The following is a 14694-nucleotide window of genomic DNA, read 5'->3' as shown; positions in this document are numbered from 1 at the left end:
AGATACAAAGCAGATAACATGGTATATAACATTTTGAAGGGGTGTGGTTTCATGTTTACAGAAAGACAATGCAGTTCCTGTACAAAGAGATGGCCATCAACATTCTAGTACCTCTACTCCACAGTTAAGAATCGTACACTGTTATGTTTACATATGTACAGGGTAAAAATTGTGTAAAGTAAATTTATAAGAGGTCAGATAGAAAAATCGTGGAAAAAATGAAGAGCAATATACTGTGTACATAACCTCTACTATCAAATGGAAACCACAGCCAAAATAAGTGAAATAGATTCAACAATTGTTAACTTCTATTCATTCATGAAATGCACAGATTTTGAGGATGCTCAGAATAGTAACTAAGAAATTATATTCTAATATGGGAAAAAATGAGATTGAAGCCAGATTTAGGCCTTAATGATTATTCCACAACACAAACAAAACATTTGATTAAAGAAGAATGTTTTTTTAGCTGCTTCTAGCGGGCTTAAGTGAAATTTGTAATTAATTTCATAATCGCATATGTCTTTTAAAAATGTTCATGCTCTTATATATCCAATACAGAATCCTAGTAGGGTGACTTGACTATAAGGGATATTGCAGAAGTCTAAGAAATAATCTCATACATGAAGGAACACAACCTAAGCCATATTACACTAAATTTACAACAGATTAGCACTTGTGAATTTTGATCTGTGACTGTAAGCTGTATAGTGTTCCATTTTGCATAAGAACATAAGGGTTGCAGCTTTGATTTATTCATTCCATTCTTGTGACATATACATTTCTTATTTCTTATTTCCATTACATGAGCATATCAGCATTAGAGAGAATATAGATAGAGCTAAAATGCTGCTTCACAATATATTAGTGGCTAGATCTCCACCAGGCACATCTTTTCAAATATTACTGAGTACACTCATATTTGGCCCTTATGGAGTAGTAAATCTAAGTTCCTCCAATGATAGATCTCTCCACTGCTGAAAGATTTAGTTATTTGCTAGATAACCAGCTATTTTGAAAATTTTTAGCTCAATAAATGCAAAGTTTGATGCTTCTAAGTTATACATCAAAATTACAACAGGTGCATTTCAGTGGAAGACTTTTAAAGATATTAATACCTGCTATTTATGATCACAATGTTTAATTAAATTAATCCCAGTAATGCAGTTGAATAGTTTAATTTTCATTATTCCCTATAAATAGTTCAACAAGCTTAAGCAAAGATATTAAGTGACATTTCAAAGCCAGTCAGTAAGTGATTTTTTGACTCATGCATTGGCCTATAGGCTTTGTTGCCAATTAATGCAGTAATCTAAATAGGATTAGAATTCTTTCCAGTGTAGCTATTCTCTATGCAGGAGCTCTAACATCGCTCTTTTACTAATGGAGGGATTGATGGTCTGTCTTCTAAGCACCAGAGCAGGATAAGTGTGTCATTGAGAATCCATTCCATACAAGCCAGTATATCACACTAAATTAGGAGCATACAGTTTATAATCGATGGAGAGACAAAAATGGAAAAGATAGTTCAAGCTGAGAGATTTGGGTAGTGTATGAACAAGGAAGGGGTTTGGTTTCTTTCATTAATATAGAGATATAGGTACATACAAACAGATGGTTCAGAAAATCTAGAAAGAAACCCATCTTTCCCTTGTTTAATTTACCATGTTTCCTACTGCTGACAATTTGAGACAACATTTGGCACTTGGCTGTAACAATTCCAAATTAAATCATCAAAGCATAAATAGAAAACAATAAAAACAATTCAAAAGAAAATAAATATGTACTTTTTTTTCAAAATTAAGACACATTTTTACATGATAACACTTATGAAGCTAACAATTAAAAATATGTAGTACTTAAAACAACTACAAACATCATTTCTATATGCTCTTAACAGATAAAAGAGAATAATACAATGAAAAAGGTAGTATATATGGCCAGATAGTTTGAGGTATAAATTCCTCTATTTTGCTTGCTTTAAGGAAACAAAATACCTGTTACAGATTTCTTCTGTGTATAAAAATATCACAAGTCTTTTCTTTTGTGGCAATTAGTAAATAGAGCCACTGTATTCATTTTGTTATTACACTTGTTTTGCTTTTATGATCATCAGTTTATGGTCAATGGCTCTATGCTAGTTCTTCATCATTCCACGCTGAAGAATTTTAATTTAACCCATCAACTAATATAAAAAGCAATTACAAAACAAAGTACACCCCCCCTCCCATCCCACTAAATGATAGGGGAAAATAAAGAGTTTTTCAATTCCATTTTAAGGCATTTGTATTCGTATCTGAGTGTCTTATTGGGCTTGGAACAGCATCTCCAGCACTATCATCTGTCTGTAGAATGATGCTACATCTTCCACAGCCACCACTTCCTTCCAGAAATAACACTTTACACTGGAACTGGACCATTTTTTGATTGTGTTTCTAGGGCTTTAATGCTACTGATGATTTTCTTCTGTGGACCAACCACAGTGACACCAACCTTCTTCATATCACTGTAAAAAAAAGAGCATGTCTGGTGAGAATCTTGGTTTCCTGGATAACATATAAGTAGAGGATTTTCAATCAGCAATGCTTGCCCAGTCATACAGTTCAGTGCTTTGAATCTAACTTTCTGGTTTTTGCATCATCCATGTATTGTATCCTGACCATCACACCTCTCTTCTTACGGAGGAATAGATGGTGTGGTGGGTTGAATAGGGTCCCTTCACAATTTCTGTCCATCTTGACACTCACTGTCTGACCTTACTTGAAGTCTTTGCAGATATAATTAAGACACTGGATCAATATGAGCTCATCCTAGATTACCATAGGCTCTAAGTCCAATGAGACCACCTTTAAGCATATAGTGGCATAGAGAAAAAAGCCATGTAAAGATGGAGGCAGAGATTGGAGTCATGTTGCCATAAGCCAAGAAATGTTACGATGGGTCAGAAGACAGAAGAGGCAAAACAAAACAACAACAACAAAAAAAAAAAAAAAAAGAGGAAAAAGAAGATTCACCCCCTAGAGATTTTGTATGGCCCTGTCAATGCCTTGATTTCCAAATTCTGGCCTCCAGAACTGTGAGAAAATAAATTTCTGTTGTTTAAGAAAATAAGTTTGTGGTAATTTTTATGACAACCCTAAGGAACTAATATAGCAATCAGAAAAGCTTTGCAGGGCACTAATCCTATAGCCTTGTATCTGGGCCAGTTTGGGGGCTGATTTCACTGAAAGGGTATGTTGGAAGTGATGATGTATCAATTTCTGTATTCAAGTCTCAAGAAACTGTTATGTTCCATTCGTCTCTTGAGACACCATCACTGGCCCCTGAGCTGGCATTGTAAGTCTGACTACCTTGGGACTATGACATTGGAGACTATGGCCAAGCATTTAGTCTACACTGCCAGCTGTGAAACCTTTTGCACCAGAGAAGATATAAATGAAACCATCTCAAGCCCTCTGGACTAGACCGGATTCATGTTAGATAAATACTTCAGTCAACACCAACACTAGGGCAGAAGAATCACCCACAGGAGCTCTGTCCAAATTCGTAACCCACGATGTTGTGATATACAATAAAATTATGGTTTTGAGGTAGTTTGCTATACAGCTGCAGATAACAGGAACAATTTCTTTAAAGTATAAATTTTTATTCCAAATAGAAGAAATGACCAGAATATATTTCCCTTTATCAAAATTATTTAATTTAAAGTAGGTTAAACTTAGAAAGCAGGCATTAAAAATAAAGATTAAAAGAACAAAAGGAATTTCACTTAAGGGAAAAAAGAAAGACCTGGCTGAGTATGTGCAAATGATTAATTAAATAACCTTGATTCAAATAATTTGTTCACATAGTCACCTCTTTAATGTCTTAACTCTAAAATACCCCTCTCAGAAGACCCTCCCTGACCTTCTTATTTAATATTGTGAAACCTCCTGTACTCATAGCTGCATTTCCTATTTTCTTTTCTTGTTTCATTTTCTTCCAAATCATTTATCACCATGCAGCATATTGCCTTTCTTTCGGATTTATTTTTATTCTCTACCTTGTCCCACAAGTTGGTGAATTCCATATGAACAGGGATTCTTATTCATTTTGTATTCTGCTTATCAACCACACCCTGAACAATGGCTATTTTGGTAGGGATTCAATATGTACTTAATAAAGAATGAACCAATACTCTAGAATATGTTTATCCAGGGATAGTCACAGAGGAGCAAAGTATCACTTAGCAAGGAGCACCAGGCTAATTGAGAATGGCAAGAAGAAAAAGTATGCATGCAAATATGCACATGCACATGCGTACACACACACACACACACACACACACAGAAGGGGCTCCATACTGAACATAAAGGAAAGAAAGGAAAGAATGAAAAATTGGGAGTTCAATTACACAAAAATGGACCAATATATTTCTTAAGAAATGAGTTCCCAAACCACAACAGTGTGTAAGCCGACATATTAGGTAGCTGTTTTAGAATGAATTTACATGCTATTAACACAAATGCCATATAAAAGTCACCAAGACTGTGTTGCCTTCCTATCACCTTGGCTGAGAATGAAATCCTGATGACCTGCTGGTTACCTCCCTGCTTCCATTCAAGGGGATGATAGATTCTCAATATAGAGCTTGCACCTTGCCTGAGTCCTCTTTGATTTCGCTCCAGCAGCCTTCATGAGGAAGGCTAGTGGGGAGATATGGTAGCATCAGGCTTGCCCCTCTGTGTAACTACGAATAATGAAAACCTCATTAAAGTACCATAGGTTCTTTCATAGGTTGATCCCTGCTTCTGAGAATGTGTGCTATATATGAGATTTTTCCCCACTTATCTTTTGGAGCCAGAAAACAGGGTTGATATAAATATACGTGTACAAATCAATAGATCCTCACTCTTTTTGTATTTTTCTTATTCTCCTCAATTTTGTATTATACTCTTTAATAACTTGCCAATTTTTTCCTCTGATTTCCTTTTCTCTTCCTTAAAACTTAAAAAGACAAAATGATAATCATGAAAAGCAAAAAAGAAGTGTTTCCAGTTAATATACTATGTTTCCAAGCTCTTTGAGAGATTTAAGCAAAGAGAGAGTAATGCATGTCTGGCCCTGACCTTCTCTATGGAACTGAAGGTCTCACACCCCAGCAGCTAGACAAAATAAGATGATGAGTGTTCACAGATCAGTTTGGGACCATTCTGAACGGCCAGCCCAGCTCTGGGCCAAGGTTTCTCCTTCTCTTCAATGCCCTCCTCATCACCTTTTTAAAAGATATATATCCCAAATGTACTCCTCAAGAAATCTTGTGCATAACAGTGTTTCAGATTCTGTGCCTGGAACCTAACATAAGCAAACAGATACATAATTTTGTATATATTCATTTGCAATGGATTATATTAGAAAAGATAAAGTATGGGCGCCTGGGTGGCTCAGTCAGTTAAGTGTCTGACTCTTGATCTTGGCTCAGGTCATAATCTTATGGTTTGTGAGTTTGAGCCCCATATTGGGCTCTGCACTGACAGTGCAGAGCCTGCTTGGGGGATTCTCTCTCTCCTGTTCTCTCTCTGTCCTTCCCCCCATCCTCCCACTTCCAGCATACTCTCTTGCTCTCTCTCTCTCTCTCTCTCTCTCAAAAAAAAAAAAGATAAATAATTATCTCTTTAGGTTATGCCTTAGCTTGGGTTTTTATGTCCCCTCTATTCTCACTACTCCTACCAAAATGTCTTCTGCCCAGCACCCTGCCACGTCCAAACTAGTTGTAAACATCTAGCTGCTATAGTCTAACTAACATTCCCACATGCTTATCTCATTTTGACTACTCTATTCAGAAGAGCAATGGAAAAGTTCAAGTCTAAAGAGCAGCTCAAGATTGAGACCAGAGGTTAATAAGCTATCCGATACTTCAAAGGCAAAGGCTAGGTGATGGCAAGGTGAAAATGGCATCCAAGGGTGCAGGGTAATGACATGTAGCAATTAATCTGCCTAATGTTCATTCCTGCACTAAATTCTTTCTCAGTTTCTATAGTCCCTCTTGCCCTTTTTCATTCTCTTTCCACATCAACCTTCCTAAATTCATCTTAGGCTATGAAACAGTATTTTTAAAAATGTTATTTTTACTGAACAAAACAGCAGATCTGCTGGATTTCATTTGAAAATTAGATGACCTGATTAGTAAATGAAGTTTCTACACTAATGGAAATAGATAATTATTTATTTGGGTATGAAGCTCTATTGACCTTTCCCTATGACTTGAAAGTCTGGATAAAAGAAAAACTTCAAAATCTTTTAGGTATTTTGTCTTATTTCAGGATAGTCTCTAGAATTGTTTGGTCAAGTGAATAATTTCTGAATTGAGTCTGGTTGACACACACACAAAAAAATGGAACTGAATGGAATAAAATTTAAACCAAAAAGCCAGAGGCTACAAAAGGTAAAATTAAACATTGACTTAGATATATTATAGAATTTCGGCTAAGATTGTTGCCTCATTAGATATCCCTAAATTGTGTATTGTATATTTATATTTGCATTTTTATTTTGTAAACTAGGAGCATGAGGTACCATATGCTGCAGAGACCCATAAAACAAATAATTCTGTCTCAAGGAGTTTTAGATTGATAGATGTTAATTCTATGTTGTCCCTGAATTGAGGATAAAGGAGGGGAGAAAGGATACTGTGGGGACTGATATACAGAGAGATATGAAACCATCTGGCTCAGTGTGAAGGACAGACCTGAAAGAGCTGAGTCTCCAAGGACAAGTCAGCTTTCAACTGCAATGTGTGCTTGCAGGTTGTTTAAATAATAATAATTAAGTGAAAGTATTCTAACCAGCCCAAAAGAGCTTACCATGCAACAATGTAGTGTTGAAACAAATACTTTCTTAACTTGGAAGTATAACAAATGCTCCCACTTCACAGTTTTAAGCAAATAGCTTTCTTACCACATTCACAGCTTCTAACATCTGACTATATTTAAACTGTGAGCTAGCAGTTAATCATATTAACAGTGTTCTGCTAATTCATTTCAGTAGAGTTTTTCATTATCTAGAAACTCTGAGTGTTGATATTTGATTGAGAATAAACATTTGTGTACCTTTGCCTTTGAAAATCTGGCAATGGTGCTGAAATGTTCAACTTTGTGTTTGTTCTTTGTTATGCTTCTGTGTGCTAAGGCAGGCGTCTTGTCTAGTATAACCTTAATTGTTTATATTATTAAAATAATAATTTATAAAAATATTCAAATACATTAATATATCCTGGGACTGTGTCTGTTCAAAACAACTACCACAGAAATTCAAACAGTATTCAAACAGACTGGATCAGAAGTCTATTCAATAAACATTACATTCCACTTCATACAGAAATGCAAACATACGTCAGGTACACGAGAGTTGGCTTATTTTCTAGGAACAAATTCTTTTCTTAACAATAATATACCCTTCCTAAAATATTTTTTGTGAATTTTTGTGTTTCTGATTGGAATGTTATATCATAAATGCTGAGCTTTGCCTATTTGTTGGGCACTTGTATCTCTGTTAATCATACTACATGCTTTTTTGTGATATCTAATCTGTTGCTCTCCAGAGTGACTTTGTTTAAATGATTGACAGGGTGACCATGAAAATCTTTAAATATTCAACATTTTAATATTAAAGTATTAGATGGAGAAGATAAGACTTAGAGGGACTTGAGGGCCCTATAGAGTTTATTTAGTGTAACAAAGATTACGGTAGGAGACTCTGACACAAAGATGGGCTTGGTCTCCAAACAATCCCTGCCCGCTACACAATTATGGATAATTTTAATGTCTATGCCTGGTACAAAACCTCTTTCTTTGGAGCAGTCCTCCGTCTTATCCCTAGAGCTAAGTTTATGCTGTCGTGCCCCATTTGAACATAAATGATTAGATCATGGCACATGGCAGATGATTTTCGAAGAGCCAATCTACAAGACCGCAGGACGAGCTCACCAACATTTCTCCCCTGAGGACTTAATCAAAAGAGAATTGGACCCTGGTCAGTTGAGGGCATACCAAAGTTGTATGGCCTAGGTCTGAGAAAATCGTTTCTAGCCATGTTCAAGGAAATGGAGAAAAAAAAGTCATTGGGCATAAAGAAGAAAAGCATGATACAGTTACATTAGGAAGTATATTAAATTGGCGCTCATTCACAGAAAGATGGAGACTATGGCTTCTAGTTCTTCATTTTCCAGTCCCCAATTACCATACCCTCTGAAGGGGACTAATTTTATTGATTATTCACTGGATTCACTGGATTCTTTAAAAACCCCCTTTTTCCTTAAGGCCATGTGTTTATATCAAAGGATTCCTATTAGCATAAATCGATGTCTACGAAACACAGTACTTTATACTTGATTATTTTTGAGTTTACACACAAAACCATAAATTAACACTCATTAATGCATGCTAATTATGCATATCCTGTCTTGTCAAGCCTTTTAAAGATAACAATAATATTTAATGTCTTAAACTTATTTGTAGCTTCATTTTCTAGCATGATATCCTTCACAGAATAGACAATAATAGGTAACAATATACAATTTATTTAGTAGATGTGAAAACTACCTTTAGAATTTAGTGTGTTTTCCTGTATACCCACTCATCCAATTAGTTCTTAATTTTCCATTTCCATTGAGGTTAGGCTTTGATATAAATAATAGAAAATCACAAATGCAGGAATGCAGTTAATCATCATGCTATATTTACTTATGTCCTAAATTAGGACTTGGATCATTGGGCTGGGAATAGGGAACAGGTATATATCTGTTGGTCTATTTGAAGGAGGTCATAGTTCAGTGGAGATACCTATTGTGGGGAATGATGGTGAGGAAGGAAGACGCCTCAAGACACCTAATTCTAGAAGTTGTCATTGACAAAGAGACCCAGGACCCCGCTCAGTGGTTATAGAAGACAGTAAGAACCTCAGAGTTTCAGCTAATATTTATGATTCATTAATCCAAAACATGTATGTCCACTAGAAACTTCAGAATCATTCAGTCTTAAAAACCTTCTCTTACTCTGTGGAAATCTTGGCTATGGTGTCACAAGAACTGTACTCCACGCCTGTGAAGATTTCCTTGCTCTGTGCTGTCCGGACACCATTAAGCCAGTCACCTGTTGTGCGGAAGGTAGTGATGTCGACATTGCTTTGGTCCAGAAGAAGGTTTGATGGCCTGCAAGAAAAGAAAACACCACAAGAAGAGAGATCAGGAATCAGCAGAGTTGCTGCGTGTCAAAATTTGACACCAACATCAGCAGGAACTTCCAGACTTCATGTGGCGTTCCTGTTTATTTGTGGAATTTATTTGCCATGAAGGCTTCATCTGTTCAAGCTGGCAGCTTGCAAGAATACTGTGTATTCATCTTGTCTCAGTGTTTCCCTGTTCCACTCATGACTGCCTTGTAAATCATTGAAATTTTGCCAGTGGAATGCATAAATATGTCCATACATACTTCTATAATTTAGTTTCTTCAACTACTAGCAAAGATGGTGGTAATTCAGGATACAGTTATAGTAGACATGACACACTGAATACTTTGCTGTATGGATGTTCATTTGTAGACATTGTCCAGGCTGCTTTCTTAAGGACAGTGGAGCACCCTAGATTACAACACAGATGTCAATAATGTCATAAATGTCATTAAACATAAAAATCACAAAAAAATAGAAAAAATAGATGAGTAACACTAAATGAAATTCTCACATATATTGACAACATCAAATGGACTTCCTGATATATAGAGAGAGATGAAAGAGAGAAAGAAATAGGTAATAGGTACTGTGACTGTGATTTATATTGCACAATACAAACATCACTAATGGAAGTTTCTAGAATCATTTTATCTAATTACAGGTCTGACCATCGATCTCTGACCAACAGCAAGATCTGGGGAATCAAAAGAACAGCAGGGACATAAAAGAAACAGATGAGGCCATATTTTCATTCTGAGAGAGTCAAAAGCAGCAGCCTATTGGTAAAAAGCCCTTTGGGTGTTTTTTCAGTTCTCAGTGACCTGTTAATTGTCCTTGGACTCACAAGACTGGGATCAGATAGACAATTGACTTTCTTGATTTCCTCCTCTTGAGGAAGGAGCTTAAGCAAAGAGAGTTTATGAAGGCCTTTGTTTTGAGATGAATAATAACAGCAATAATGATTACATTGAACATCTATGAGATCTTCTAGTGTATTGGGGTCTATACTACGCATAGCGCACAGATATGAAAGGTTGTAATTCTTACAACAGGTACTGATGCTATGTCCCTATATTAGATGTGGAAACTGAAATCAAAAGAGATTAAATCACAAATCTGAGTTTCCTCAGGCAGAAGAGGCAGAGTTGGGATTTAGACACAAGTTATTTTATTTCATCTGCCATACTCTTGGCCACTATGCTATACCATTTAGGTGGAAGTTTGTTCATATTGTTTTCCTGTGTTTCTCTTATTTATTTAAATTTAAATTATTTATTTAAATTTATTTATTTAAATGTATGTGTATTTAAATTTACTTAAGTCCATGATGTGGACTTTTATATTAACTTTATAAACTTTAACTTTTATATTCCATAAAGTATATTGATCCAGTGCACAGCCACTGGAACCATAAAGCTTGGGTTCAATCCTGATTATAGCACATACTATCTGTTTGACCTTCAGTGATTTCTTATCTTGTCTGCTTTCTCATCTGTAAAATGGGAATGATGATCACAATAGATTTCACACAACTGAAAATTAATGAAGTTTAAAAAAGATTACATATACAAGGAATATTTAGAGATGTGTGGACATATAATATGCTATCAGTTAACTATTTGTTACTCTGACATAAGGTAACACATCTTGTCAAATGGTTGAAGGTTTTAAAACTTCAAAAGGAAAATAACATAATAAAGCCCTGTTTATAAAAACTGCTGGAAGTGTGGCAATCTTGTTGATTACCTTTCTGAGCAACTAAAACTTTAGTTATATATAATCTCATGCACATAATGGGCCACAACCTTGTAAAGCAGATATAATTGGTGGCCGCATTTGAATAGCAATAACTTTTACAAGCTCACAATCATTCTATGACCAATGATTGCAAACAGATATGCTTTTCTGACTTCTGTAGTTTCTGTTTTCATTACTGCAGTAAAATATATTATTAATATTAAAACTGTGTGTGTCATAACCCAATCTTTAACTTATAATTGAGAAGGTACATTTATATTTTTACCTTTTCACAGTTATCATGAAAAATCTTCATGTTTTATGATACTGCAGTTGAATTTAATCAGCCCTGAGCTCTTAACATGTTTTAAAGTCATTATTTAAGAAATTCCCAATATTAGGATTTGTTAATTAAACTTAATATTTACTTATATGTTAAAAATTAATACTTTGCCTAAATGAAATCTATTTTTGAAGTGCTTAAGTTCAGTATTTAGAATTATCAGAGAACATCAAAACAAATGGAGAACATATTCACATGCATTTGTCCTTATTTTAGAAGCAAATTTAGCTCTTGAAAGTACCAACTCCATAATATTTTTAGAAATAGCATGAAATAACAACAAAATGAACCATCCTGTCGAAGTTAAACTGCATAGTGTTTTATCTATGAATACTAATCATTGATTATCATCTAGGAAATGTGGTAAAGTGCATGTTCTCATGAGAAAATCTTTCTGTAAAGCAAATCTACAAATATGCCAACTCTACCCACATTTAAAAGAAATTTTTAATTAGAAGATTTCTATTACTATTGATAATATTTCTCCTACTCACTCCTTGATACATAGGAAATTAGACAATATTCTCAAATCCGAACAAATTCTTAAAATTTTGGGAATTACAGATACAGATATACATGCCCTAACCCTTCATGTACTGGTGGAGGCACATGAAAGAATGTAAACTGACTATCCATCTGGATTTTGATGGCGATACATGAAATGGACTGGTTAAAAATAAGTTTTTTATTAATTTTTCATTTGATGCAAGTAAAATATTAAGGAAATTGTAATACTGAGTTGAAGAAAAAAATTGGCAACATGACAGTTTGGTTCTCTCTATATTTTCATCTTGTGTGGAAAATATAGCTCAATAGCTAGTTTCCTTTCTCTCATGATCATTTGTAAAGAGGGAGACTGCTGAAAATGGAGCACTTTTTGAGCTTCTTTCCATGAGACTAAACTCAACTATTTCAATCTTCTCTACCTCAAGTATTTAACTTATGAATTAAGTTAAATTTACAAAATTTATAGATTGTAAGATATTTATGTATTACGGTTTAGTTTTAACTAACAGAGGTTATCTAAAAAAAAGACAAAAGAAACAAAACTTAGATATGATTTTAAAAATTATTGATCTTATTCCCCCTCAAGGAATACCTAAAAAAAACTACATATTTATAACTAAATCTTTTCGAATCTTTAAATCACTCATCTGAAAAAGGTTTATTTTAAAAATTATATATTTCTTAGCTTTGCTTTTTTTCCTAGGATTTTGAGGAATTACAGATACGGATATACAGGCTAGATTCCCAAAATGTATACAATATTTTTGGGTTGTTTTAGCATGACCCTCATGGGTGAAATTGCCTTTGTCATGAGCCAGCATAAGATATAACATTGGACCCTCTGGGTAAGCTACTGAACTAGTAAACAAAATGATAGGAATAACTTTAAGTCAGGTGTAAGAAAATGCTAGAAGAAAAATGAAGTCATACTTAAAGGACAATAAAATATTTAACCATCTGTAGGCATATGTGCACATGTACACACACACACATGCGCACGAGCACACACCACAGCTTGGATTTCTACAGTAGCTCTAGCATAGACTCTAATGTCGACTCTTGTCGACTCTTGGTCCCATGAACAGCAATACTCCTTTATTTATGGGTTTGTGGGTATGAAGAATCAAACCCCAGGACATTTATTCAGAATATTTATGAGCTGTGCCTAATAGCAAAATGCAGAGCTTTTTTCTTCCTAGTTCAAAATGGTTTGTATTTTTAAACTCAGCACTATAGCCAGACTCAACAAGAGTTTAGAGAAAATTAGTATAACCAAATTGAAATAGAACAGGACGTGCAGATTAGGGATTAGAGTGACCCCAACTGAGTTTTTCTGTTTATTACTTGGATCAAAGTACAATGAAGACAAAGAATGGCCTAATTTTAATGCCAGTGACCTCAGAATAACCAGCCCTGCAAAGTATCATTTTTCCACTTCCAGGATTTCTCTTGGGAATTCAAATAAAAATTGGTTCCTTTCCTCCTCTGAGAGGACATCTGGAGAGTTTATCAATGGATAGGAATTTGTCTCTCACTGTGAAGAGCCTGTGATGTCTCTTCATGCGCACCAAGGGAATGTGGGCGTTTTGAGCAGCTGCAGGCATGGGCTTTTTTTTAGACCCAGCCCCAGACTTGGGTCTGAAGGGGAAATTTATAGGTTGGGTGATGTGCACCGTGAGCTCACACTTTTACTAGACAAATTAGATAGGTTTCAATCCATGCAGCTGTAAACGATGTCCTGCAGAGTTCCACCTGATCTTTTACAGCTTTTCATAAATCAGTACCTACTGGCCGCAGACCGCAGTCATTAAAAAGAAATCATGGAAATTACATGTTTGCTCAGGGGAAGCAAAAAATAACTTTCCTCCCCTTCTCTCTCCCTCCTTGTATTTAGGTTTGTGAATTATTTCTTTATGGATTTTCATACTGTGGCATTAAAGAGATACACATATATTTTCTTCCGATTAAATCCTATTCTACCTGCAAACGGTTTCACACCAATTAGCACCCGATATTGGGGACCCAATGACAATAAACAACTGTCACTCCCAAGAATATCTCCTCATAATTTGTTATTTCAATATTGCACTAGAATTCCAAATCACTAGGATTGAATGTTATCCTTTTATATGAAAAGTCTCCTTTTGGTATACACAGGGCTTTATCTTTCATGAATAACAGTAATAATTAATACACATTCCCTGAATAAGCAAGTAGATGCCAACTGAGTTTAGAAGTAAATATCAATAATAGTGGATATGTATGTGATACCACTGTAATTATCTACTTTTTGTCTGTTTTGAATAGTTTCAGGAAATATATTCATTCAAGAATAGTTTCTTAAAAGACAAAATATTAATTATACCTATATTATTGTCTGAAACTAGTAATCTAATTTTTCAATATCTTTTTTAATTTATTGTTAATTTTTTTATTTACAATGGTGTCTTCTCATCATATTTCAGGGGGAAAATCTTTTATTTACCAATTTTTTAAAATGTGGATTTATTACAATCTTGATCTTTTCATATCTAACATTAAAAATTCCAGATCCGTTTAAGCAAATTTAATTTGTCATCGGCAATGAAAAATGCTTTTTGGGTATCTAGAGTTCCCAACAGAAGAGTGGTATATACACGGCACACTAACGTGAAGTACAGTCGCTGTGTTTATTTTAATTATCTCTAGGCCTTAAGGATAAAATCCTAGCAGTGACAGCTATTACAGCTGGCTTAATTCCTCCCAGTGGCAAAATTACCTACTTTGATTTTTAAGATTAAAAAAAATCACCTGGGTATTTGGCATATTTGCTTCCCTCTAAAAGGTTCTGTGTAATATTTGATTAGTGAGGAAAGTCACCCTGTCAGTTTCAGAATTGGAGGTCAAAGTCACATTGAGAA

At 34.9% G+C, this 14694-nt stretch overlaps 1 protein-coding gene across 2 annotated transcripts in view; it reads right to left on the bottom strand.

The window, feature by feature from the left end:
• Positions 1-1776: 1776 nt before the first annotated feature.
• Positions 1777-14694, bottom strand: part of EPHA3 (EPH receptor A3) — a 347174-nt gene continuing 334256 nt past the window's right edge. For both annotated transcript variants that reach the window (XM_029939160.1, XM_029939161.1), the window contains exons 16-17: positions 9032-9187; positions 1777-2506 (exon numbers count right to left, since the gene is read on the bottom strand). In XM_029939160.1, coding sequence (XP_029795020.1) covers positions 2401-2506; positions 9032-9187 — 262 coding nt within the window. In that variant the 3' untranslated portion in view covers positions 1777-2400. The remainder of the gene's footprint in view (positions 2507-9031; positions 9188-14694) is intronic.

The sequence above is a fragment of the Suricata suricatta genome, chromosome 5 (assembly GCF_006229205.1).
Source record: "Suricata suricatta isolate VVHF042 chromosome 5, meerkat_22Aug2017_6uvM2_HiC, whole genome shotgun sequence".
NCBI classification, from domain to species: Eukaryota; Metazoa; Chordata; class Mammalia; order Carnivora; family Herpestidae; genus Suricata; species Suricata suricatta.
This window is presented reverse-complemented; position numbering and strand designations above follow the sequence as displayed.